The 26,617-nt window shown below is 34.2% G+C and overlaps 1 protein-coding gene across 7 annotated transcripts; it reads left to right on the top strand.

The window, feature by feature from the left end:
* Positions 1-21,745: 21,745 nt before the first annotated feature.
* LOC136223054 (cation/H(+) antiporter 18-like) lies at positions 21,746-26,150 on the top strand. 7 transcript variants are annotated; one of them, XM_066010843.1, is made up of 5 exons: positions 21,746-22,045; positions 22,270-22,446; positions 22,965-23,178; positions 23,532-24,533; positions 24,616-26,150. In XM_066010843.1, the coding sequence occupies exons 3-5, from the start codon at positions 22,978-22,980 to the stop codon at positions 25,816-25,818; spliced, it is 2,406 nt and encodes an 801-aa protein (XP_065866915.1). In that variant the 5' UTR covers positions 21,746-22,045; positions 22,270-22,446; positions 22,965-22,977; the 3' UTR covers positions 25,819-26,150. The 7 variants fall into 7 exon arrangements, with proteins under 7 accessions (XP_065866915.1, XP_065866916.1, XP_065866917.1 ...); XM_066010844.1 differs by having other exon boundaries at positions 22,334-22,446; XM_066010845.1 differs by having other exon boundaries at positions 21,747-22,045; positions 23,018-23,178; positions 24,616-26,149.
* The last annotated feature ends 467 nt before the right edge of the window (positions 26,151-26,617 follow it).

Raw genomic sequence — 26,617 nt, forward strand, 5'->3', positions numbered from 1 at the left:
GTTCAGCTCCACCATAGTCTGTTCCATTCACCAAGGGTGAGAACAGAGAACATTCCAAAAAGAGAGAGAGAGAGCACATCACATCAACAACAAAAATAGCTACTTACATCTCCTTCAAAGCCAAAACACGAGTTATTGCTGGTGAATGGAACAAACGTTTCACGAACTCCAAGGATTTTGGAGACTTTGGAATGTTCTCCATTCTCACCCTTGGTGAATGGAAAAAAATTCTCATCTGGCGTTAGATGTTCACAAACTCCAGAAAGTCTGAGACTTTTTTTTCTCCATTTCCCTCACAAAAATAGCTGCTTTCGCAGCGTCTTCCTCCAACTCCTTTTGAACACGGTGAGAGGCCCCACCATCATCAGGCACTTGTGGCTGCACAAAATCAGTCTTTGACCTCTTTGGGCAGGCTCCCCCTTACCGTCCTCCTCCTCCAGTACTACAACCTCAAGTGAACTTTCCATGGGAAGATCCCATTCCACCTCCTCCTTCATACTCTCCTCAAAAAGTCACACAACAACAGGCTTCCTCCCTCGATACCTCTTGTTCTCCCTCCACAGTCACACTCTCATTCCCCGCAACCGCCTCGACTTGGACACTATTTACATCCATAGTAGAGGTCGAGGCACCGACTCTCACGCACTCAGGATCTGAAGTAAAAAAAATCATCTAACACTAATAACAACTCAAGTCTTGAAAATCCACAGTCATAGGCTCGAGATTATAGGGGAACTCCAGATCGTCAAGATCCATCGACTAGCTTGTTTACTGACCCCTGCCATTCTATCTGCAAAAGAAAGACATTAGGGTTAGTGAACATAGTCATAAGAATAAACAATATCCCCCATGTCCACTAGTCCATATAAAAGTAAGGTAGTCCTACTCTCAATATGCGCATATTCTACCACTGTCAGTTCGACGACCTCGAGGTTGATAAGGTCATGAGGAGTGAGGAGTGAGGCATCTCCCTTAAAAATGCTTCATTAACCCATTCTTCTTCCAGCCCACAAGACGAGTGGCTCACCATATCGAGTACATAAACCACCCACTCTCCAGATAATTAGCAATCGGCTCTTCATAATCTTGTTGAGGTTCCAATGCCACACTACCCAACCATTCCACCAATATGCACTCTCACACATTGAAATCCCTCTGGATAATCTAGGTGTTTAGGCAAGTCGGTTTTGCATTCCAGTTCACTTCAAAAGGAAAGGCCATATCCATTGCCTTCGCCTTCAGATATCGATGTCTCCACTATAGGGGCCTCGAAATGAGCCCCCCCCCCCCCAAGGAACTTGAGATGAGGATGTGAAAACCTCACGTGCTGCAAGTTCTTACCTTGGGTAGTCTTAAAAAGTGGCAAAATACCAGCCCAATCAATCAGAAGCCAACCGCCCGACACAATAAATACATGGCCACCATTAGCCTCCATCCATTACCCATTATTTAGGCTGGAGCCAGATTAACTTCTCTCAGAACTTCGATAAAAAAAGGTAGGAGTGCCAGCCTCATGCTCGCATCTAAATGACCCTCATACACAAACATCTCATTCTGCTCATAGTGATCATTCGCCCTCTCCTTGCTAGTCGAGACAACCAGGATCAACAGTCGACTTAATTGATACATGATTGTAATCGCCCCTAAATCTCTATCGGTGATGATGCTATATGCATCCTCCACTTTCTTGGATTTTGGCACCGGAGATCGCTTAAACGGATCATACCTCAGTCCGGATGACTTGCTATTTCTCTCGGGTCCTTGAGGCCACATTATCTCTCTCAAGTCATAAAATACAGCCCCATCACCCAACCCAGCCTCCCTATACACTTTGGGTATACCAATAGTTACCACCCACCGGTTCTCGCGTACAATTCCTCCACCAGGCCGTGGAAACACTAACAACAGTTTAGGTTCTAGCTTCTTTGCTTTCTTACCTGCTTTCGACATCGATGGAATTTCTGTGTCTTCTGCCTCTTAACTTGACACACCCTAGTCAACCTCCTCCACTTCCACCTCTGCCTAGGGACTTAAGCCAGACAACTCACTAGTGGACTTACTGTATCAAACTCAGGTAAAGGTCTCTAAAGGAGGGGACATGAAAGAGGTAGGGGGGAGAGGCACCGGAAGAAAGAAGAAGCAAAGATAATGAAAGACTAGCCTCAAAATATTCGCCAGAAACACCACTAAACTCTTTGCCGGAAAAATCACAAAGAAGCAAAGGTGTAAAGAAAAAGAGACATGTGACAAAAATGATAAAACAAACCAGACGGCATGGATTTCCCTTTCCCTATTTATAGTAAGAAAAGGGTAAACCAATCATCGTTCCACTTATTGCAGGCGCAGACATTGGGAGACACACATTCTATTATGTCTGTCCATGCCTAACACCCATTAAATGCTTTATTTGTGTTATAATGATAGCTCAGCTCAACCGCAAAAATTAAAACATGCCACATGTGTGACACGTAAGGCATCAAAATGAGCAAATATCCCACATTCACGAGAGGCTCAACATACATCCTAACGGAGCTAAGTCTCCCACAAAGGCGCTCACACATAGTGGCTCAACTCGATGACCTGAAAGGGTGAGGGGACTTCTGATGAAGGATATGAGCCTAGAAGTGATATTCGACCTAACCGCTACAATTCTAGCCTATCTACTCCATCAACCACCCCTCACAGCCAGCAAGACGCGACCAATGCGATGAGATCATAAGTTCACCTAGGGGCATTTAGGACATTAATCACTCATCAAGGCTTTCCTATAAATAGGAGGACCCAACTCATGGTACATGGATATTTTTTCTCTCTGTCTTCTCTCTTTATATTCTCTCTCTTAGTCTTTCGTCACATATATTGTTCTCTTACTAACTTGATCGTCGGAGTGTTCACATGGACCGCTTCCAGCACAGCTACTGTAGATCAAGCCCATAGGAGTACGCCAATCCCAACTTTGCATCACAAACTATAACCACCCATATAGGGAGATGACGACCAAGATCACTCATATATGGAGACATACAAGAAAAAACAAAAACTCCAGATAAAAAAGAAATTATTAAACCTACAAAAGTAGTAGATGGAAAAAAAAAGACTAAAAAAAGTAAAAAAAAAAAAGTTTATCTTCTAGTTAAAAGCTGGAAGGAAACGTCAAAACTTGTATGACCAGTTTGTTAAAATATTAAACTAAAATTAAACTTAATTTTGAATAAAGAAAAAAAAAAGATAAATTGGGCAAGTTCACGTGATGATGAGGAAGGAGTCTTCTTTCAATGCATAAGTCAAATGCATTTATTTTGTTGAAGAAAAAAGAACAATAATTTGATAGATAAAGATTAATGTATGGTATAGGTATAGATTTGTACGTGTGGTTTTTAGTTTGACAAGTATGTGGTTTAAAATTAATTTATATAGTTTTAGTTATATATATATATATATATATATATATATATATATATAAAAGTCTTCTTTTTTATTAAGTTGAATGAAAATAAAAAATTGAGTGAAAATGTGTGTTTTGTACCATTCTTTAATCTCTAAATTATAAGTTTTCCAAATTACAATTTTAGTCTCTCTATTTCAACACAGGTGTCTCAAGATGCTTTGGGTGATTCTCTCTCAATTAAATTTTTTTACCTACAATAAATATTGAACTCGAAATTTTTAATTTAAGCGACTTGAGACTCTTAATAATTTAAATCAGCCTTAAATTTAATTACTAAAGTTGGTGAGAAGAAAGAATGAAGATCACAATTTTTTATTCTTTACACAAAAATGAAAGTATCTTTTCTTAAATCGGATTCGAACGTGAAAAATACACTTCGCAAGACATGGAAAATTATGAATTGATATTTGAAAAGATGATTCGATTCTTGTTGTTGATGCACAAAGTTACAAAAGACTCCATACAACAAGATAAGCCTGAAACTGAAAGGAGTCATATGTGGCCATTTTCTTCAAAGTGGTCTATTTCTAATTATTAGATTCATTTTCATTTTTAGATGTTTTAGTTTATGATTTACGTTATAACTAATTAAGATTAACTCCCAGTCTTTTAAGTTTTCAAATGGTTTAGTATACTCAATAAATTTTTATTAGGAAATGATTCACTAAAAAAAACTAATAAGTTCAAAGAATTAGGGTTTGCTTGGATGGAGTGCGAAAAGTACTGTGCACATGATCGGTTAACCAGTCCGTTAAGGTTAATTCGGTCGGTTAATCATTTGATCGATTTTTTAAAAACACTAACCATACATTAGTTTAGTAATCGGTTAACAATTGTTTCAGTCAGTTAACCTTTTATTTTGGTTTCTAATCATTAGTAAATAATAATAATAATAATAAAAGAATTCTAATTTTTATTGCGAGTGGGACGGCGAGTGAATGACGAGTTGAAGAAATTAACGCGGATAGGGAGATGTGCGTGCATTGTGTCTGAATGGACTATGAGCTGGAAAGTGAGCGAGATGAAGAAGGTGCTGAAATTTTTTTGAAACGATGAACTAAGTAAAAATAGGATTCAAAACAAAAAAATGAAAAAATAATCTGTGAATGGATTATATAAATGAAAAGCATTAGGACAATATTGAATATTCAACTTATATTTTAATTTCTATAAACAAACTTTAGCACAAACTAAATCTTGTTTCTATTTCGTCAATGAATATTCTGTTTTTTTAGAGCCAAAAGTGGGAAGAAAAGCAATAAAAATTCTCATTTGTAGTAAGATTTCATAAAAAAATTTATATACAAAACAAAAAATATATGAGGTGATGTAAAACAAAGATATATGAGGTGATATGGTAAATAATGATTCTGGGCTTAGTAAACTAAAATCGAGGCCCATTAAAGATCAAGCATCAACCCATCCCATATAAGAAGCTCTTTTCAGAAGAATGGTTCCTAAAGACACATGAAGCATAAGAAGCTTCAGAATCCAAAAGGCACGCTCAACTTTGCCTAACAACGGAATGATAGGGTCCGGAGCTAATAGGGAGCTAACACGTGTACATATCACAAGTCCACTTACAAGTAATGTTTGCCTATAAATAGTTTGTAAATCAAGAACACAAGTAAGTAATTAACTACTCATTCTCTCTTACTAAAGTGCTTTCATGTTGGTATTCTTCTATAGATACCTCACTCACTTAAGCACCAGAGAGGGTTTGCCGAATTTCGGCCCTTGTCTGACTGTTTGTTGTATTCTCAAGTCACGTGAAGTTGTTTACAAAAAAGATTACGATATTCCGATATCATGAGGTATTGTCCATATCTTACTTTAAAATAAAATAATCAGTATGTATCTCGATAACTACTTAATTAAGAAGGTGTTGGGATCTTAAGTCCTCATATCACTTTTCAATCTCCTTAGAAACTGCTCTGTGGATTCTCTAATTCCTTCGCTAAGTGAGGCATCAGAATCCTTATGACACATGATGTCCTTGACCATTCCCTCTATCAGAAGCTTTTCTTTGTCTGCAGTTGAATCTCCCTTTGTCATACTTGTCATTGGAGCCAATGTATCCTTTTGTGAATCTTAACTCTACACTCACCACACCAATATATATAATATAAGTTTAATAATGGGTTTCGATATGTATCAGAACCATGAGGATAGATCCTAAGTGAAATAAGCTCACCATTATCCTTTTTTCTATAGGCAACATAACCCGTTTTGTAACCATTTTCTATTATCCCTTTTATAGTACATGTGCCTTTTAGACACTTGCCTTTTTTTCAAAACAGATCTTTAAATATGAGAGTACCTTTATATCTTAAGTTGGATAGATGCGGCTACCTCTCGTTAGATCTTTTTAGGTTAGGTAAGCAAAGCCTAACCTTTTAAGTTATACTATTAGAGCATCTCTAATGGGGTATAATCAACCACTCAATATACTCCATTGTATCATATTCTCCCATTGGAGAGAGTATGATAAAAAGTAATCATTATCAATCACTCAATGTTTATTGAGTTTTTGCTTATTTATATATATATTTTTTTTTATTTTTAAAATAATATGATTGGTTTAATTAATTGGTGGATCAATTATGATTGGTTTAATTAATTGGTGGATCCTTAATGATTGGTGAGTCCATTATGATTGAGTGGTTATAGAGTTTAACCATTGGAGTTACATAGTTTAATAAAATGAAGTTTATTAAATTGATGATGTGCCATGTATATTGAGTGGTGGTGAGTATAAACCATTGTGGATACTCTTAGGAATGGTTTTTAAACATGTTCGCCTTATGAACCTTAATCTCAAGCCGAATAATAAGTTTATCAAATTAGATTGTTATTACTGATTAAACATTTTAAATCTAATGAAGATGACAAAAAATGTGACATCGATCTATTTCATCCTTAATTTGAAATCAGTGAAGTGAAAAGTTTTTTTTTTTTTTTTTTTTTTTTTTTTTTTTTTTTTTGTAAGAAGGGAAGAAAAAAAACAAAAAAAAAAACACTTTTTAGCAAAGTCAAAGTGACAATGCATATAAGTGGCCCCGAAAAAGTTTATTTTACAAATATGCTTCGTCCATCTAAGGTGGGTCACACTTTTGACAGATTAAACATGACATGATTAAATTTGGCCTAATACATTTTAGCTCATTGTAACTGTTTAGAAAGAGGTTAACTTTGTACAAGTTGATATTAGAGATGGCAACGGTACTATACAGGGAGTAGCTCGCACTACCTGTCCCTAATGGTACTACCTGTATCCTATATAAAAACGAGTATAAAGTCAAAACCATTATCTGTGATCAGTGGTGAATATAGGATTACTCGGTTGGAGGGGCCGATTTTACATGTGCGTTCGGGAAAAAAAAATTTGCTAAATCGAACTTTTTTTTTTGTATATATGCGTGTTATAATTTGAATGGTTAAGAACCAATTTCAAGTATTAATGTACAATTTCTCAAAATTAAGCTAGATTTCATTTAATAGTAAAAAAAATTAGATTTAGGGAGAGCTAAACATGTAAAAAAATTAAAAAAAATTGATTTCAAATTGCCTACCAGGCCAAACAAAAATTAATAATTTGGATTTAAGCAGGCCTAAACGGCAAAAAAAAAATTAGAAATTTGGATTTATGGAGGCCTAACAGACCAAAAAAAATTAGAAATTTAGATTTAGAAAGGCCTAACAAGCCAAAAAAAAATTACAGGCCTAAAAAAAATTAGAAATTTAGATTTATAGAGTACCTAATAGGACCAAAATATTAAAATTTTGAATTTTGGACAAGCTTAACACGTAATGGGATATATTTAATTTTTTTTATTTGTTCAATGCTAGTTTCTAAAAAAATTATAACATTTTTACATTTTTAGTTTTAAAATTTTAAAATTTTAAAATTTAATTTAGAAATTCAGTTGTTTGAGTCTCAAAAATAAGAAATTATTTTTTTAATAGAAAAGACATAATAAAAATGAGTTCAAAAGTGTTATGAAAATAAATAAATTAATAATGGTAACATAGTTTTATAATTATTGAAAAATAAAATTTAAATAAATACACTTTCTAAAATAAATTGAGGTTGAGAGGGAATTGAACCTAGGACCTTTTAAAAAAAACAAATGTTTTTAACCATCTCATCTACCTTCAAACAATGAAATATTACTACATAGAGTCTATATAGACTATTACTAATATTAGGGGGGTGAAACTACTCATAACCATGGAATTTTCGGCGGCCGAAGGGGCCCGGGGCCCCCTGTATCCGTCCATGTCCGTGATTGGTATGAGATGAGTATGAGAATACCTCCAATTCATAAATCTTTTATATATTAAAAAATATTATTGTTTTTGAGATGTAAGATGTAAGATTCAAACCCCAACATTTTGTTCTTCAACCATTTAGTGATACCATTAAACTACTTTATTCTTATTGATTAAGGTTCAATTTTTAGATGGATGATTTATTAAATTTATACTTTGTTAAATTTGTGATATTTTTTTTATTTTATTTATTGATTCTTAAAGTACACTTGGTACCCGCAAATCAAATTAAATGAGACGGATATGAGATGCAAAAAGTATACTCATTAAGGTAATGGAACGAGTACATATAATTAAAAAATAAATAGATAAGAATTTGAGATTGGCACTATATCTACAGGTACCCTATCTGTTGCCATCATTAATTCATATCGGTATACTTTAAACAAGTTCAGGAGAGCAATATATTATTGTAAGGCTTTGAGGGAAAATATGCCTTTTAAGAAACTTGAGAGATTTAATAGAAACATGTTTGTAAAATAAAGTGGATGTTTTCAAAGTACAGGGTCTATGTATTATGCCATTAAATTTGTCAAATCGTGAGCAGCCTGATTTTTTTTAATTAGGGATTTGATCTTTTATTTATTTAGACATATTAAGTTTATTTTCTTTTATTTTTTATCACATTAAATTTCCGATGGCAAGAAAAATTAAGCTTTAAACATAAAACTCAGTTGGCACAGTATTAATTATTTCACATGTATTCGAAGTTTGCATCTTTTACAATTTGAAAACAATCGTTGATATGTGTAATTTGACCGTATCGAAACCGTGTAAAATTTATTTTGAACTTATTAGCGATATTTTGCGAATATGTTAATTTTCAACCTTGTCACGTGTGGTTAGTGTGCGGGTGTGCCAGAGAAGATTATTTCTCAAGTATTAAAGACGATTAAGTTTATGGAATTTGCGCGCCAAAACTTGAAATCTAAACGAGGCGATTGGGGAGGGACGCAAGGATTGAAAAAGTCCCTCTTGGGTCTCTAGCACCGTTATAGAAACTTTGCTAGATAAACTGTTTTTATTTAAGCTAATGCGAGTAAATTAAAGACGGAAAAATAGAGGAAATTAAAGTGCGAAATTGACACAAGATTTTGAAAAAATTAGTATTTTATTGATATGAATAAGTGTTTGAATACATATATTCAAAATAAAATGAAAAAAAAAATTGATTACAATTGAATTAATTCTATACTAAACATATAGATTAGTCAATTGAATTGGAAAACAAATCAATACATAATTGAAATGCAATAACAAATAAAATTGAAATTCAACGAAAAACTCGGAGCCACAATAGCTATCTCGGCTGGACGTTGAATTTTGGTGTCGGCATGAAGTCCTCGGAGCACCGCGGTCTGTTGGCACGAGCGGAATCGATATAGAAAATTTCTGACTTGTGGTAGGCAAGAATGGGGCAGATTTGACCTTTAACTTCGGGGAAACCGTATGAGTGCTTACGAACACGGAATCGAGTGAATTAAAAGGCTAAATCAAACTTTAGGATGTCAAGAACATATGTTTAGAAAGGATCGAAGGTTGAAACGAATTTTAAACAGACGAAAATAGGCCTAGAAAATTACTGGACGAATTATACTAAGAGCTGGAACAGAATGTCTAAAACAATTTGGGGTGCAAATATCAGCTTGTAAATAGAGTTTTTCGATACGGAATTGAGTAAATTAAAAGACCAAATTTAATTTCAGGAAGCCAGGAACAAATTTGTAGAAGGGATTGAAGGCAAAAACGAAATCTAACTAGAAGAAATTGGGCTTTGAAAATAAATGGACGAATCTGGAAAAATTAATTTAGAAAGCTAATGAATTGCAAACTTGGGGCTTAGGAATGCTAAATTGAATTGAAAAAACTTGAAAAGAGACTATTAGAACTTGAATTAAGGCTAAAGCAAGCTAAAAGAAGGAATTAAAACTAAGAACTTGAAGAACAAAAACAAAGAACTTAAGAACTAAGAACTTAAAAAAGAGAGCATTTGAAAGGACCTTTAGGAATGAGTTTTGTTGTGTTGAGTGAGAGTGATTTTTTTATGAAGAATGGAGGGTCTATTTATAGTATTTTGAATGGCATTTTGAGTAATTAATCAACAACTAATCCTTATTTTTCTCTCTAATTTTGACCACTAACTTGCCATCTCACTAACTTCTTCAACCACCACTAACTTCCTCCTAACTTTCATGCCTCATCACCCCATTACCTTGTGATTAGAGAGACTTTTAAGGCTAGGCATAGATGTGGGGATGGGCTGGGCTTCATGGGTTAGCTCGTGATTCTGTTCGGGTGTCTTTGGAGAAGTCGGATAGACCGAAACGACTTTCGGACGAGGACTGGCCTCCAGGTCGCTGAGCTGACTGCTAGCTCACCGAGCTAGAGGTTAGTTTACATATATATATATATATATATATATATATATATATATATGAGATCAGGTGTAACACATTTCTTATGGTGTGACAAGCCTTATTGTGTGACAATGACCAATTTTGTAATTAACTAAAAGAATGTGGCAAATTTGTAAATAAAAGGAAAGAGAAAATTGTTTTATTTTTTTTCTTTAAAATGCATTTTTCCAACTTTTCCAACCTTGTGTTTCAAAAAAATTTATACCGTTGGACTCGTCTTAATTAGACGGTCATTTTAAGATCCCAGAAGCTCGGGTAAAAAAATTTCCGATGAACGGAATCCGGTGATCTGTTTTTCTGTGAGAAAACAACATCCAGAAAATTCTCAAAAAATTTCAAAAAATGTAAAATATTATTCTGAGAAACTTTAATTCTTAACTCAAAATTAGATTCCTTACGGTTTAGTCTCAAATCAACGGAATCCGACGATTAGATGGGCGTTTTTCGATAAAAAAACCCGAAAGTGCCCAGAAAATTCTCAAACAATTCCAGAAAATGTAAAACATTATTTGAAGAAACTTTAATTCTTGAGTCGAAGTAGGATTTCTTACGGTTTAGTCCCAATAAAACGTTTTCCTTAATTTTATCCATTTTACATCCTTCAACAATTTATTTGGTCAAAACCGTAAGAAATCCCACTTCGGCCCAAGAATTAAAGTTTCTTAGAATAATGGTTTACATTTTTTTAATTTTTTTGATAATTTTCTGAGCACTTTTTTTCTCGCCAGAAAACGCTCATCCCCGTTCACCGAAACTTTTTTTTACTTGAGCTTCAGGGATCTTAAAATGACCGTCTAATTTAGACGAGTCTAATAGTATAAAATTTTTCAAAAAATGAGTTTAGAAATGTCGGGAAAATGTATTTTAAAGAAAAGAAATAAAACATTTTTTCTGTTGGAACAATATAAGTATTATGTTGGAACAAATGGTACACTGATTTGGAACAATGTAAGTAGGACAAAAAACGTGACAGAAAATTATAAAAAAATTACAAAACATGTAAAAATCATTTTAAGAAACTTTAATTCTTGGCTCAAAGCGAGATTCCTTATAGTTTTGACCCAATAAATTGTTGAAACATGTAAAATGGATAAAATTAAGGAACAAATTTTATTGGGATTAAACCGTAAGAAATACCACTTTGACCCAAGAATTATAATTTCTTAGAATAATGTTTTACATTTTCTAGAATTTTTTGAGAATTTTTTGGGCACTTTTTTTCTCGCCAGAAAACGCTCACGCGGATTCCGTTCACCAGAATTTTTTTTACTTGAACTTCAGGGATCTTAAAATGACCGTCTAATTTAGACGAGTCTAATAGTATAAAAATTTTCGAAAAACAAGGTTAGAAATGTTGGAAAAATGTAATTTAAAGAAAAGAAATAAAACAATTTTCTGTTGGAACAATATAAGTATTATGTTGGAACAAATGGTACACTGATTTGGAACGATGTAAGTAGGACGAAAAACGTGCCCAGAAAATTATTAAAAAATTCCAAAACATTTAAAACATCATTTTAAGAAACTTTAATTCTTGGCTCAAAGCGAGATTCCTTACAGTTTTGACCCAACAAATTGTTGAAGCTTGTAAAATAGATAAAATTAAGGAAAACGTTTTATTGGGACTAAACCGTAAGAAATCCCGCTTCGAAACAAGAATTAAAGTTTCTTAGAATAATGTTTTACATTTTCTGGATTTATTTGAGAATTTTCTGACACTTTTTTTCTCGCCGGAAAACGTCCACCCGGATTCCGTTCACCGGAAATTTTTTTACTTGAGCATCAGGGATCTTAAAATGACCGTCTAATTTAGACGAGTCTAATAGTATAAAAAATTTCGAAAAACGATATTAGAGATGCCGGGAAAATGTATTTTAAAGAAAAGAAATAAAACAATTTTCTCTATCCTCTTTTTCATTTTATTTACAAATTTGTCACCTTCCTTTTTAATTATCATCAAAACTACGTAGTTTTGTTATGTTACACAATAAGCTCATTGTCACACTGGATCTCACCCATATATATATATATATATATATATATATATATATATATATATATATTCATATTTTTCATCATTTTTATTTCTTTTATTTAGAAAAATGGAAACTATATCCTAAAATTAAATATAAGCTTTCTTTATACATGAAAATAAAATTTATTTATTTTGGCCCAACAATTGTCCCCCCTCTTTTGTGTATAAATTGACTAGGATTGAAAATTTATACACAAAAGAATGTATTTAGGATTTTTGAACCAATTCTTTTTTCTTTCCATTTTTTTTATTTTGCTTCGTTTTTTTTTTCATAAGAGGCTCGTTTGAGCTCATGGATTTTTTTTTTACTTTTTTTTCTATGAATATGTGAGAAATAAAGCAGGAAAATTACAACTTGAAAACGTAATTTAAACGAACAAAACAAAGCAATATGTACGCCGAAATTAATCGAGATAATTGTGCAAAAATAAATAAATAATAACAAACTTGACCTCGTGACCGATGAATGGTCTTAGTGGTCAGAATAAATTTAAGAAAATAGTTGTTCAGAACAGTTGTTTGATGGGATTAAATTTGATAATACCAAAAGCTTGGTTCTAAGATAATTGATACTTTAGAATAACGGATTGCTTCTGAAAAGGATATGGAAATGGTTTGTAACAAGAGAATGGCTCGTAATAATGAAAAATAACTTGAAGTTATAATAATGATGAAAATTAATTTGGACACAATTGGCTCGAATTGAGGAGTGAATAATGTTTATCTAAGCTAAATAGACTTCTAGAATAACCAGATTGGAATTTGTTGAATTGGATGTAGAAATTAGATGTGTTGGAATTATTTTAAAATTTTAAGGGCTCAAATGAAATTTTGCCAATTAATTGAAAAAGAAATACACGAGTTATTTGATGTAAGACAAATCAAATGACAATGGGGTGATTTCGAGTGAGAAAATTGAGGTTATAGGAAATCGTTTTGAATGAAATAAAAGTTGAGAGTTATAATTTGGATATCAATGAAGAGATTGAGATTGGTTTTGAAGGAAAAGGTGGCTTATGGCGGCCAAAATCAATTTTGGAAAAAAAAAAGACTAACCAGAACAGTTGTTTGATGGAAATTATGATTTTGAGATCAATAATTTCCAAAATCTTGGTTCTGGGTATTTTAATTAATTGAAATCAACTAATAGATTGCAAATACGATTTAGAAAAGGGTATTAGTTGAGTGTTCCGGTTTGTGAGCTAGAGCTCAAAGCAAATCAAGAAGATGACAATGACAGATTATGAGATGAGTAAAATTAATCAAAATCAATGATTAGGAATCGTGTATTATACTTAAACTAAGATATTTGAATGATCAGATTGTAATTATATAGAATAGAATTGGAGAAAAAAAATTATTGGAAGATATGAATTTGATTGATCTTTTGAAGTGAATTTGAGAAACTAGGATTTGAAGATTCTGAACTTGAACCTAAAATGGAAGGTTGTCTTTGTTGAGGAAGAAATAACGAAAGTACACGTATCCGCCTTCAAACTGGCTTTGTTTTCTGATTTTTTTTGTCTTACACATCATGTATGATTAGTAACACGGCGTGTGAATTTTTTATTATATATATACAACTTAGAAAGACACCAAGGATATGTTGAAACACCTTTCCACATGATTTTGATTTGACAAAATTATTTAAATCAATCTATGATTAAGGAGCAATTAAATTTAAGTGCTTTGATTTAATTGTACTAAAATATTTGTTCAATGTTGAGTATAAATATAAATCAAAATAGAATCAAAAAGTAAGACAGGACGAAGTCAGCATGAGAACACAGCACAAGCTGAGTGGAGTGCAACTCAGCGTAATAGAAGAAAAGTCATCTTCAGAACAAATACTCAAAGAAGAAGCTGACCAAAGAAGCTGAGTGGAACGAAACTCAGTATCAAAGAAAGGAAGTCTTCCTCTAAGCTAATGCTTGCGGACGAAGCTGACCACGGATGCTGAGTAAGAATACGACTCAGAAACATGGAACAAAAGCAACGTCAATACAGTCAAGCTGAGTGTTCATCAAGACAGCACGAATGATTCGTTTGCTAAAAGATAAGATCCGACAACTGTCTGCACCAATAATAGAAACCTCGGAATTACGCACAGAGTCAATTTCGAGATGCATGGGTCAACTGTCTGTTAGCTAAAAGACGAACTGGCATTAGAAGACGCACCTGCGGGAAGAAGACAAGCCTGACGACTGCAGAATTCAGACGACAGGATTGGCCTGCAAATCTGAAGCTGACCAGAACATGTCGCAAGAAACAGCCATTTGAATCCAATGGATAATTCCAGATTCAAATCATTACAGCTTCAGATTTCAATTATAAATGGACAAGTTCATTCTTGGATCCTTTGCCGATTTTGAGACATACAAAAAGAAAAAAGAGAAAAATACAAAGCACATTCAGAACATGGGTCAACTGTCTGTTAGCTAAAAGACGAACTGGCACTAGAAGACGCACCTGTGGGAAGAAGACAAGCCTGGCGACTGCGGAATTCAGACGACAGGATTGGCCTGCAAATCTGAAGCTGACCAGAACATGTCGCAAGAAAAAGCCGTTTGAATCCAACGGATAATTGCAGATTCAAATCATTACAGCTTCAGATTTCAACTATAAAAGGACAAGTTCATTCTTGGATCCTTTGCCGATTTTGAGACATACAAAAAGAAAAAAGAGAAAAATACAAAGCACATTCAAACAAGAAAAAGATCTTACACCAAACTTCCATTTCTGTGTAAAAGCTAGATTGATTTTGTAATCGTCTAAAGTGTTCTTCATCTAGAAAGAACAAGTTTGTATCAATTGTAAAATTGAGGGAGTTGTGCTAAGTACTCGGTTTTAAGTACTCAACGGTAGAGAAATCTAGGTGTTCGGTTATAGCACTTAGTAGGAGTTGAGTAGACGAATAGAGGAAGGTACTCTTGCATATTCAACTGCCTTGTAAACGGTTTGTGCTCTACCTTTAAAGAGCTCAGTATTGGATTGAAAAAGCCCGGAGGGATTATGGGGACTGGACGTAGGCGGAGAGGCCGAACCAGGATAAGTCTGCTGAGTAATTTCTAACTCTCTCTCTCTCAGTATATATATATATATATTATATATATATATATATATATATATATATATATATATATATATATATATATATATATATATATATATATATATATATATGCATGTGTTGCTTGATTAAATTGCTCAGGATATAAATTGTAAAAGCTGACACTGAGTAATCTTGGTGCTGAGTTGGAAGCTGACCTCAAGTGGTAATTCCCAACTCACAAGTAAAACAGTTGTAGTCAGCATCTGACTAAAGCTGTCTTACACTTCTCGACCGTGCTGACCTGAACTAAGTTAAGTTAACTAAAAAATTATATTAAGTCAGCATAATTAAACGAAAAAGTTATATTAGTTCGTACCCCCCTTGGAACTAATCACACGGGACCAACAGGATAGCCTTTTACAACTGCATACTGGATATTTAGATTTCTTGCCTCTATTCTTCGAAGCTTTTTCTTCCTTAGATGTTTTTTGGCAAAGAACATATGCATTTCTACTGAGAACAGTCTAACCCCTACTGAGACCAGTCTTTCTAAACAAGATATAAAAGTTTGGTAATAATTTCACTCATCTAATTTTTCCAGCCTTCCTTTCTTTTCACTCCATAAGACTTTTTCTTCCTTGGATATTTTTCTGCAGAGAAGAGTCTGGTCCTTACTAAGATGAATCTGCGAACTAATGGCAATTAATAAGATTTAAGACTTATAAAAGCCATAATTTAGCTCTAAATAAACACTTTGAATACTTATTTATAATTTACACCTATTAGCAGATATTTACTAATGAATAGGAATAAATCAACAGTTATGCTGTTATGGAGCTCGAGTTTTGGGTAGGGACTTTCGACATAGATTTCAGAGGCTATAGGGGGTTGTTTTGAGTTGGGATCTCAAGTTTATATGGTAAGGAAAAGATTAAAATTGAGTTTTAGAAAATGGTTGATCGTGGATGTCGGAAAAAATTTGATAAAAGAGTTGTTCAAATCAGTTGTTTGATGGAATTAAATCGATTGAAATCGTATAAATATAAAAAGCTTGGTTCTAAGAGAATGATTATTTAGAATCAATGGATAACATCTAAAAATGATATGAGAATGGTTTGTAATTAGAGAATGGCTTGAAATTGGAGTTAGAAAGGTCTCGGTTTAATGAAAAAAGCTTGAAGCTATAACAATGGTGAAAATCGATTTGCGCGAAATTGGCTTAGGTTGAGGATTGGATAATGTTTACCTAAGCTAAATAAAGCTCTAGAAATAATCAGATTGGAATTTGTCGAATTGGATGTAGAAATTGAAGTTCCTGGAATCGTTGTAATTGTTGAAGGAGTGAAGTGGAATTTTGCCATTTAATTGAATAAAAACATCAACTGCTATTTGTGCAAGAAAATATAATGAATCAGGGTGACTTTCAAGTGAGAAATGAAGGTTGTAGGAGGTCGTTTTGAACGAAATAAAGATTGATGCTTATAGCGTGTTATCAACGAAGAGATTGAGACTGATTTTACGCTCGTGGCGGTTGAAAATTATGATTTTGAGATCAATAATTACCAATATCTTGGTTTTGGGTGTTTTAATTAATTGGAATCAACCAATAGATTGTACATATGATTTGGTAAAGTTTATAAACAGAAAATGTCACAAAAATCAGGTTTTGAGTGGTTCGGTTTGTGAAGTAGAGCTTAAAGCTAAGGAAAAAACAACAATGGTAGATTCTTGAATGAGCAGAATTAATGTAAATTGATGATTGACAAAAGTATATTGAGTTTAAACGAAGAGGTTTGAATGATACAGATAGCAATTATAATGACTAGAATTGGAGAAACAATTATTGGAAGGTATGAACTTACTGATCTTTTTAGCTGAATTTGAGAATTGGAAATTGAAAAATATGAACTTGAACCTGGAAGTGAAGGCTGTAGGAACAAAATGGACAAGATAAACAATGATTTTGCTGAATTTATCTATTGATAGATTGATTATTTGAATTGTTTGAGTTATTTGGTTATTGATTTGGTTGATAGGGATTTGGAAAGGGAGAACATAAACTCTATTTATAGCCAAATTGGACGCTAATTAGCCTCCCTTGTCTCATATTTTCATTCATCCTCAATCTCATTACCTTAATTGACTTCCTTTCACAAATTTGGGATGAAAAACATGGACCTTTACTAGAGAAAATGGCACAAAACCAACCATGAAAATAGCAGCCACGAGTTTACTATTGTGTTTTCTGGTCTAACTTCAAAATTTCATATCTCCTTCAATACTCGTCTATTTTGACTACGTAAGTAGTCCCTGGATTTGTGTCTCTCTAATGTCATAATTCCTTGAAATCGTGTCAAAATTCCAAATTTATGTAAGAGTTTGGATCTTTAATTGAAGTTGAATTGTAAAGGATAAAAAGTGAAAAGTAATGCTACACCAGAAATGGTTAAGTCATAATATATATGCTAAGCGTATTTTGGGAAGATACAATTGAATTGAAAATATGAGGTAGTATAATGGTTCTAAATATGTAAATGAACCTCTTAATTGGTAATTTTTTTATTACAAAAATGACATAGAATTTTATTGGATTAAAAATGACATAGAATTTTTATTAAACCTTTGTTTGGGGCAAAAATAATAAATAATTTTATGGTTGGTTACAGTTAAAAAATTAATTCCTATAAGGGGCTGTTTTTTTTACTATGGTTAAGATTGTACCATTACGGCGAAAAGTACGACGTAATGGTGACAGATATATTATTTTTTTAATTAATTGCTCATTACGGCGCAGAAGGCACCGTAATGAGCATTAGACAAGAATCCCAGTTAGTGGGCAGTGGCTTCACGCCACTGCCCACACAAATATATATATATAAAAAAAATTTATTATTTAATAAAAAATAAAAATAGAGTTTATAAAACAAATAATTAAAACAAAATTAAATATGATTGTCAAGTTAGTTGGTTGGTTGGAGGAAGCCCAGGGAAGGGGTTGTTAAGTTGAATACGGATGGCTCCTGCCTTAGTAATGGCAGAATTGCTGCTGGTGGAGTTCTTCGGGATGCTGGTGGCGCCTGGCTGGCTGGGTTTACCCATAACTTAGGTACGGGCTCCTCCTTTACTGCGGAGCTCTGGGGGATCTTGTCTGGCATTAAACTCGCCATTTGCATGGGTGTTAAAAGACTTTCGGTGGAGTCTGACAATTTGGAGGTTATCAACAGGATTTCGGATAGACAGGTTGTTTGTCTTAAGAGTCAGAATCTCATTAAAGCCATCTTGAGGCTTCGTCCTGCCTTCGATTCTCTTACCTTCTCCCATATTTATAGGGAGCAAAACCGCGTGGCGGATCGCTTGGCAGCTGCTGGGCATGGGGGGATGTTAGGTATTTCTACCCTTTCCGTTCCTCCTTCTTTTCTGTTACCTTCTCTTCTTGAGGATAGGATTGGGGTCAGTCTTCCTAGACTGATCCCGGGTTAGGTTTTTGTTTGTTTGTTTTTTTTCTTCCCTTCTTACCAAAAAAAAAAAAACAAAATTAAATATAAAATAAAATTATATATAAATTATATTAATATCGATTTAATTTGTATAATCTTCAAGCAAGATCAATTTTAACCGTATACTATCGAAGTGCAGATTTAACCTAACGTATGAAATTGTACAAATTTAACGCTAACGTTTCAATATAATAACAAAAAAATATATATGAAACTGATTTAATTTATCGATAAACTGGTTTAGAAGGTCTGATGTGGCTAAATAACAATCAAACAAGTCTTTTCAAATTTTCGATAGTGTATGGTTAAAAGTGATCTTACATGGAAACATTAGTGTTAAATTTGCACAATTTCATACGTTAGGACTAAATCTGCACTTCGCTTGAAACGTTACGGCTAAATCTGCACTTCGCTTAAAACATTAAAGTTAAATATTTAGTACATTACTAAAAAAAATATTTAGTGCATTAATAACACAAATAATTTCAAAAAAAATTGTGATTTATTTATATGTAGCAGATTTAGTTTTTTTAAACTGTCTAAAATATTTTACTGTGTTATTAATATAGTTAAAAAAATGTATGAAACTACTTAAATATTTAGTGTATTAATAACATAGTAAAATATTTTAGTCAATTTTAAAAAAATATTGTGATTAATTTATATGTAACAAGTTTAGTATTTTGATCTTGATATTTTCAGTGAATTATAGATTTTGTTTAACGTATAAAATAGTCTAAATTTAACCTAACATTTACAAGCAAGATCAATTTTAACCTTGTGTTACCGAAATTTGAAAAAAAAATTGGTTTAACTGTTATTTAACTGTCACATTAGACTTTCCAAATATCAATTACGCTTAAGATATTTTAAGCGTAATTGATATTTGAAAAGTCTAATGTGACAGTTAAACCAGTTTTTTCAAAATTTCGGTAACACAAGGTTAAAATTGATTTTAATATAATGTATCTCACTCCCTTCATTCATTTACTACATTGCAAACAACAATATCACGTCCGACCGTGTGGTTGGGTGTGATAGCCACACGCCCCACCGTGTGGTGAGGCGTGACAGCCACACGCTTCACCACAAGGTGAGACGTGATTGCCACACGCCCGCGTGTTAAGAAGGCAAAAAAAAATTTGTCCGTTATTCAATTAAACTCGTAAATACCTGTAAACACTACACAATTTTAATTAAAACCTGTAACAATAATATAAGTTAATGAATAAATATTATCAATTAAAACATATAAATTCGTATACATCAATGTAATCTAGTCCAAGCCGCTCTCCTGTCAGCATAAATATTGTCAAAATGGCGAACACTCGGATCACGAAATTTATGCCATTGGCTGACAATGGGAGGTACTGGAAATCCAGGTCTTAAATAAAGACGTATATAGTGTTCATAACTCCCAAAATGACAAATGACAAATGACAATCTCTCGCTCCGGTGGTCTTCCATTGTCCGAACGCATCGGCAGTATAGTACAACATCCTAACTGTGGCGCAGTAAAAAGAAATATCACTGCATTCAACACAGATGCAGCAGTATATAAGTCATCCGGACTCACCATCCAGTGAGATTGACCACACCCTGCTCCTGTCCATCTAATACGCGTGAGGAAATCATCTACTCGGTTCCAGAACAATGGCTCATACAAATCATGGTGGGTGATAGGGGTGAAAAACCCCTATCTTTGGGTAGTTTTAGGACGGTTTTTAATGTTATTTTATGAATAAGTGAGCAATTCTCGCATTTATATGCTTTTGTGTGAGTTAGTTAGAAATTGTATATGTTCTATTTACTTTTCGTTGTTTAGGCTCGTTTTCTGATTATTTTAGGCAAATATGGCCAAATTAGCATGTACGTTAAATTTCCATTACCTTTTATAGCAAATTGATCCGCCAAAAGTCGCACCAAACGGAGTGTTCACTCAGAATAAGCGATTGGCGGGTCAATTTAGCCTTGGAACTAATGTTATTTGGAGTTTTCGTGCATGTGCACGTTAAAACAGGAACGAGTTCGGGTAAAAGTTGCGTTTCGGGACATCCAGCATTCGAGTAAGAACTTCATTTTTAATATGTTTTTTTTAGAATCATTTTTAGGTGTCTTCTTTTGTTACTTTGTTTTTGACAAAGTACCATTATTTGGTGTGTTTTCACCATTACCTCATTTTTAATATGTTTTAATCTAATACTATTATGTGAATTATATAATAACATTCTAAAATTTCTGCAACACATCTTCCGTATGCATCTTACCTTTTTTTTTTTTTACAAGTTGCAACCGAGAGATTAATTGATTATATTTTACATAAAATGAAAAAACTATCTGGATATTTTATGCAAGTCGAAAGAACTATCAGGACACTTTAAAAATTCATGGTGTCAATCAAACTTTTTGGACAATCAAACTTTTTTGAACAAATTCAAAAGGCAATGACGTATTAAACCTTTACAATAATACAATTTATGTTCTTTAAAGGGATGTTTGATTTCTACTTTTCATTCTCTTGTTTGCATTTTCATTTCAAAATGGATAGTTTTGGGTTTTTGGTTAAGTTACCTCATGTCTGACTGTTACCCCTAAAAAGTAGCATACTCCATACTTTTTAGAAAAACAGATTTTTCAAATAACAAACAGCAGCAATCGTAACAGCAAACAGTAGGTAAAATAAACGGTATCTTTGAATTTTGTCATGATCGAACAGAGTGGCGATTCGAACCGTTAAGGTCAATTGTAGTCTCTATAGTAAAAACCTTCCGTTAGTGAAACCAAACAATGATCAAATATACTAGAAATAGCCTTTAAGTTTATCCTAATAACAAATCCATTCTTCATCCTTCTTTCACCTTTCTTCTCTATTAAACTCATATTTCCCATACTTGTGAGTTCAAAGAGTATCATCAAATAATTATACAACAAATTAACCATATAATAATGATGTTAAAAGATTGCGTATACTAACAAGAAATTCCAGCTATGAAAATCTAGAAACAGGAAATGGGATAACACTGTGTGACACTAGAAAAATGAGAAATTCAATTAGGAGCAACAAATTGACGATTAAGACTTACGCTTGGCGCTGAGAAATTCAATCCGTGCCTAGAGGATCAAGACTGTCGCTCTCTCTCACTTTAACCGTCGTGGATCTACCGTCAATGCTGCTGCGCCTCCTTTAACGGCAGCGATCTATTATTCCCCCGGTGGTTTAGTCACCATTTCTCCTCCCTCACCGGCGCCGCTATCCCTAGTCAGGTATAACGCTCTACCTTCTCTCAGTGTTTTCTCGATTCTCTCTTAAATGCCAGCCACTCAGCGGTGTAGCTTGTGGCGTACTGAGAGAGAGATTGTTCAATTTTTGTTTAATTCATAATCGTCTCATTGTACTAAATCCGTCGTTTTCGTTTCCATCTCCTTCAAAAACCAATTGATCATTTCTCCTAAATTTGTTCTTTGCCTGATCGATTTGGTATTTCAAGGAATTTGAGCATATAAAGCTTGGAAGAAAATCTGAAGCATCCATATGATTTTTGCCATTTTCAGTCGACTCTTCAATTGCATATATCTGATGTCGGATTAGGAAGAGAAGAGGATGAAGAAACATGGAGGGAAAAAAAGAGAGAAATGAATCTGTTATTGGTTAAAGGGTATCTCTGGTATGTTGTACTAGTATTTAGTTTGACTAAGATATTCTATCTTAGTTTTTCACGGTACTATTATTGACTAGCAGTTTACAGTAGCAAAAGTTAGATACTTTTGTTAAAAAAAAAAAGTTAGATGCTTCATAATATATCATTGTGGATACAAAAACTAAACAGAGTATTAGAAAATAAAAAGTAGGGATTAATAAATTGTTTAGTGTACTAATATTAATGACAACATCGTCACATCTAATGGCTAGAATTTGTTGACCTGTCTGTCATCGTTCTTTTCCTTTTTAAATGTCACTCGATTCATTTATTTAATATATCCACAATAATAAATAAACTTAAGTGATTGGATTTGGAGAGTCCTAAATCTAGTAGAGTTTTGAAATATTTAGTCCAATATAATCGACACTATAAGTAGGTCATATATGGAGTAAATCCTAATCTAACAACGAGAATTAGGAATTGGTGGAACATATAAATAAGGGGTGGTAAACCCAAATAAGTTATTATAACTCTTGCAATAGAAGAAGAAGAAAAATGGCAAGCAATGGATCAGTAGCATCTTCATGTCCAACAGCTATGAAAGCAACATCAAATGGGGTTTTTCAAGGGGAAAATCCATTGGACTATGCACTTCCTCTCGCCATTCTGCAGATTGTACTAGTTCTTCTGCTTACTCGTCTTCTTGCTTTTCTTCTCAAGCCCTTGAGACAACCTCGTGTCATCGCTGAGATTATTGTATGTTCTTCCTCTCCCTTTTCCTTTGTATATTTGTTTCATGTCTCTAATTGTTTTTGGCATGTTCATAAATGCTATGTTTTTGGTCTTTTTCCCTAGCTACATGACCAATTAGTTCAGATTAATGGTGCAGATAATCAACTTCCTTTGGTTTCATAGATGAGATTCACACATATTTTAATGGACAGTAAATTGAAAATGATATGAATTGCTTGAAATCACTTGTTGCTGTCTTGATAAATCTCTTTAAAAATCTATCTGATAACAAGCTCTGTATATTTAATGAATTGATAGCAAAAGAAGTTGCTATTTTCTGCATTTATTACAGAATTGTGACTCAAATCATTGAACAGGGTGGCATACTGTTGGGACCGTCAGCTTTAGGAAGGAATACAAGGTATTTGAATATGATTTTCCCAGCTAAAAGCCTCACAGTTCTAGATACTTTAGCGAATCTTGGTCTCCTCTTCTTCCTGTTCCTCGTAGGCCTCGAGTTAGATCCAAGGTCCCTTCGCCGTACAGGAAAAAAGGCTTTAGGCATAGCTCTTATGGGAATTACCTTACCCTTTGCAATAGGAGTTGGAGTATCATTCGTTCTTTGCAATACTATCGCTCAAGGCGTGAAGCAAGGTCCACTTCTTGTATTCATGGGGGTTGCACTTTCTATCACTGCTTTCCCTGTCTTGGCTCGTATTTTGGCCGAACTTAAGCTTTTAACAACTGATGTTGGTCGGATGGCAATGTCTGCAGCAGCAGTAAATGATATAGCAGCATGGATTTTACTTGCTCTTGCCATTGCTCTTTCAGGTTCAGGTCATTCTCCTCTCACATCTTTATGGGTGCTTTTGTCTGGATCCGGTTTCATTATCTGCTGCGCTGTTATTATCCCTCCCGTCTTCAAATGGATGGCTCGTCGTTGTCTTGAAGGCGAGCCTGTGAATGAGATGTATGTCTGTGCCACATTAGGCACGGTTTTGGCAGCAGGATTTTGCACTGATGCAATTGGAATTCATGCCCTCTTTGGTGCGTTTGTTGTTGGAGTTCTAATGCCAAAGGACGGACCATTTGCTGGTGCTCTTGTTGAAAAGGTTCAAGATCTTGTATCCGGTCTTTTGCTTCCACTTTACTTTGTCTCAAGTGGACTCAAAACCAATATAGCCACAATTCAAGGGGCTCAATCATGGGGGTTACTAGTTTTAATCATAACTACAGCATGCTTCGGGAAGATTGTAGGCACGGTTGCTGTCTCCCTCTTATGCAGAGTCCCGTTTCGTGAAGCTCTAACTCTCGGATTCCTGATGAATACTAAAGGCTTGGTGGAGCTGATTGTGCTCAACATTGGTAAAGATAGAAAGGTAAATTTCATTCATGGAAACAATTTTCTCATATATTCAAGATAGACATAGTTATAGTTGACATCTGATATTTAATTTGCAGGTCCTAAACGATCAAACCTTCGCTATCTGCGTTCTGATGGCTATCTTCACAACATTCATTACCACACCTATAGTGGTAGCAATATACAAGCCGGCTAAAAAGGCATTGAAAGGCGAATACAAGTACAGAACAATAGAAAGAAAAGACACGAATAGTCAGCTTCGAATTCTTACATGTTTCCATAGTTACATGAACATCCCCACGATGATCAATGTCATCGAGGCTTCACGCGGAACAGAGAAGAGGCAAGGACTCGGTGTTTATGCTCTACACCTAATGGAGCTCTCCGAGAGAACATCTTCAATCCTTATGGTCCACAAGGCAAGAAAGAATGGACTGCCCTTTTGGAATAAGTTGCAGCAGTCAGACTCCAATCAAGTCGTTGTTGCTTTCGAAGCCTTCAGGCAGCTAAGCCATGTGGTAATCCGTCCAATGACAGCAATCTCAGCAATGCATAACATCCACGAGGACATCTGCACTACTGCCGAAAGGAAAAGAGTTGCAATGATAATCCTTCCATTCCACAAACATCAAAGGTTGGATGGTTCATTGGAAACTACTCGAACTGAATTTCGCGGAGTCAATAAGAGAGTTCTCGACGAAGCTAAATGCTCAGTTGGGATTTTAGTCGATCGCGGCCTTGGTGGAGGTTCACATGTATCTGCAAGCAATGTCTCCTCCAGTATATCAGTTTTATTCTTCGGTGGCAACGATGATCGCGAAGCACTTGCTTATGGTTCGAGGATGGCCGAGCATCCTGGAATCAGTTTAACCGTAATTCTCTTCACAGCAGGTACAGAACTTGTAGGACAAGAAGTGAAACTTGATATAACTGAAGAAGCCTACACTTCAACACAATCTGATGAAAGGTTTTTAGCTGAGTGGAAGAAAAGATCAGATGAAAAATCAGTGAAGTTTGAGAATAGAGTAGTGAATAGTTATAAAGAAATTGTTGAAGCAGTTAAGGAATTAAGCAGATGCAATCTATTCCTCGTCGGCCAAATGGCAACTGGTCCGGCAGCCGCGGCTTTGCCGGGTAATGTTGAGTGTCCTGAATTAGGCCCTGTTGGGAACCTCCTCACATGTCATGGTTTTACAACTTCAGCATCTGTTCTGGTTGTGAAGCAGTATAACAGTTCAACATCTGTTGCACATGCTCAAACCAGTTCCACAAAGGTTGGAGAGTTGTGTCTGGATCAATAAGGAGAATTGAAGATTTTGCCTAACATTATTATATTATACGTATTTTTAAATGGATCCAGTTAATTGGTTTAAAGTTGAATATACTCGTAGAAATACAATATGGCATTAGACCTATTTGGATCCCTAAACTAAAGTTTCAAAGTCAATTAGGATCCTAAACTATTAAAATCATCAATCCTGTTCTGAACTAAGCAAAAATCATTAATTTAGTATCTATCCTATCCTAAAATCAGAAACTGTGATTGTTTGATATAAACTGTAATGATCTCTGTGTTGGTTCAATATGGGTTTGTGGAAGAGTGTCTGGAACTATTTAACCGAATGATTTTCGATGAGGTATCAATTGATGATTTTTGTTTAGAATATGGAGTGACGGATAAAATCATATATCTGCACGGTCCAATCAATAGTTCAAGTCACACACTCATATTTCGGAAAACCGAAAGAACAATAACCTGCTTGCGATCGGCTAATGGTTAAGCCACCCGCCCTTTCTATAGCTGGATAGGAAGGATAAATTGATGATTTTTTATTACGTTAGGGACTTGATTGATGATTTTAATAGTTTAAGGTCCTAATTGATTTTGAACCCTGATTTAGGGAACCAAATGAGTATTATATCAATACAATATTGATAGTTTGAACGCTAAGAGATCCGTAACAACCTATAAATAAAAGCTTCAGTAAAAAAACAGGATAACGATCTACGAATTTGGTTCTTCAATCTTTAACTCGTTCAATTCTTAATTTAATTCTCTAATAGATAACAATTTATTTAGACTAAAAAAATTTATTTAAT

Source organism: Euphorbia lathyris, chromosome 3 (assembly GCF_963576675.1).
Source record: "Euphorbia lathyris chromosome 3, ddEupLath1.1, whole genome shotgun sequence".
In the NCBI taxonomy this organism is placed as follows: Eukaryota; Viridiplantae; Streptophyta; class Magnoliopsida; order Malpighiales; family Euphorbiaceae; genus Euphorbia; species Euphorbia lathyris.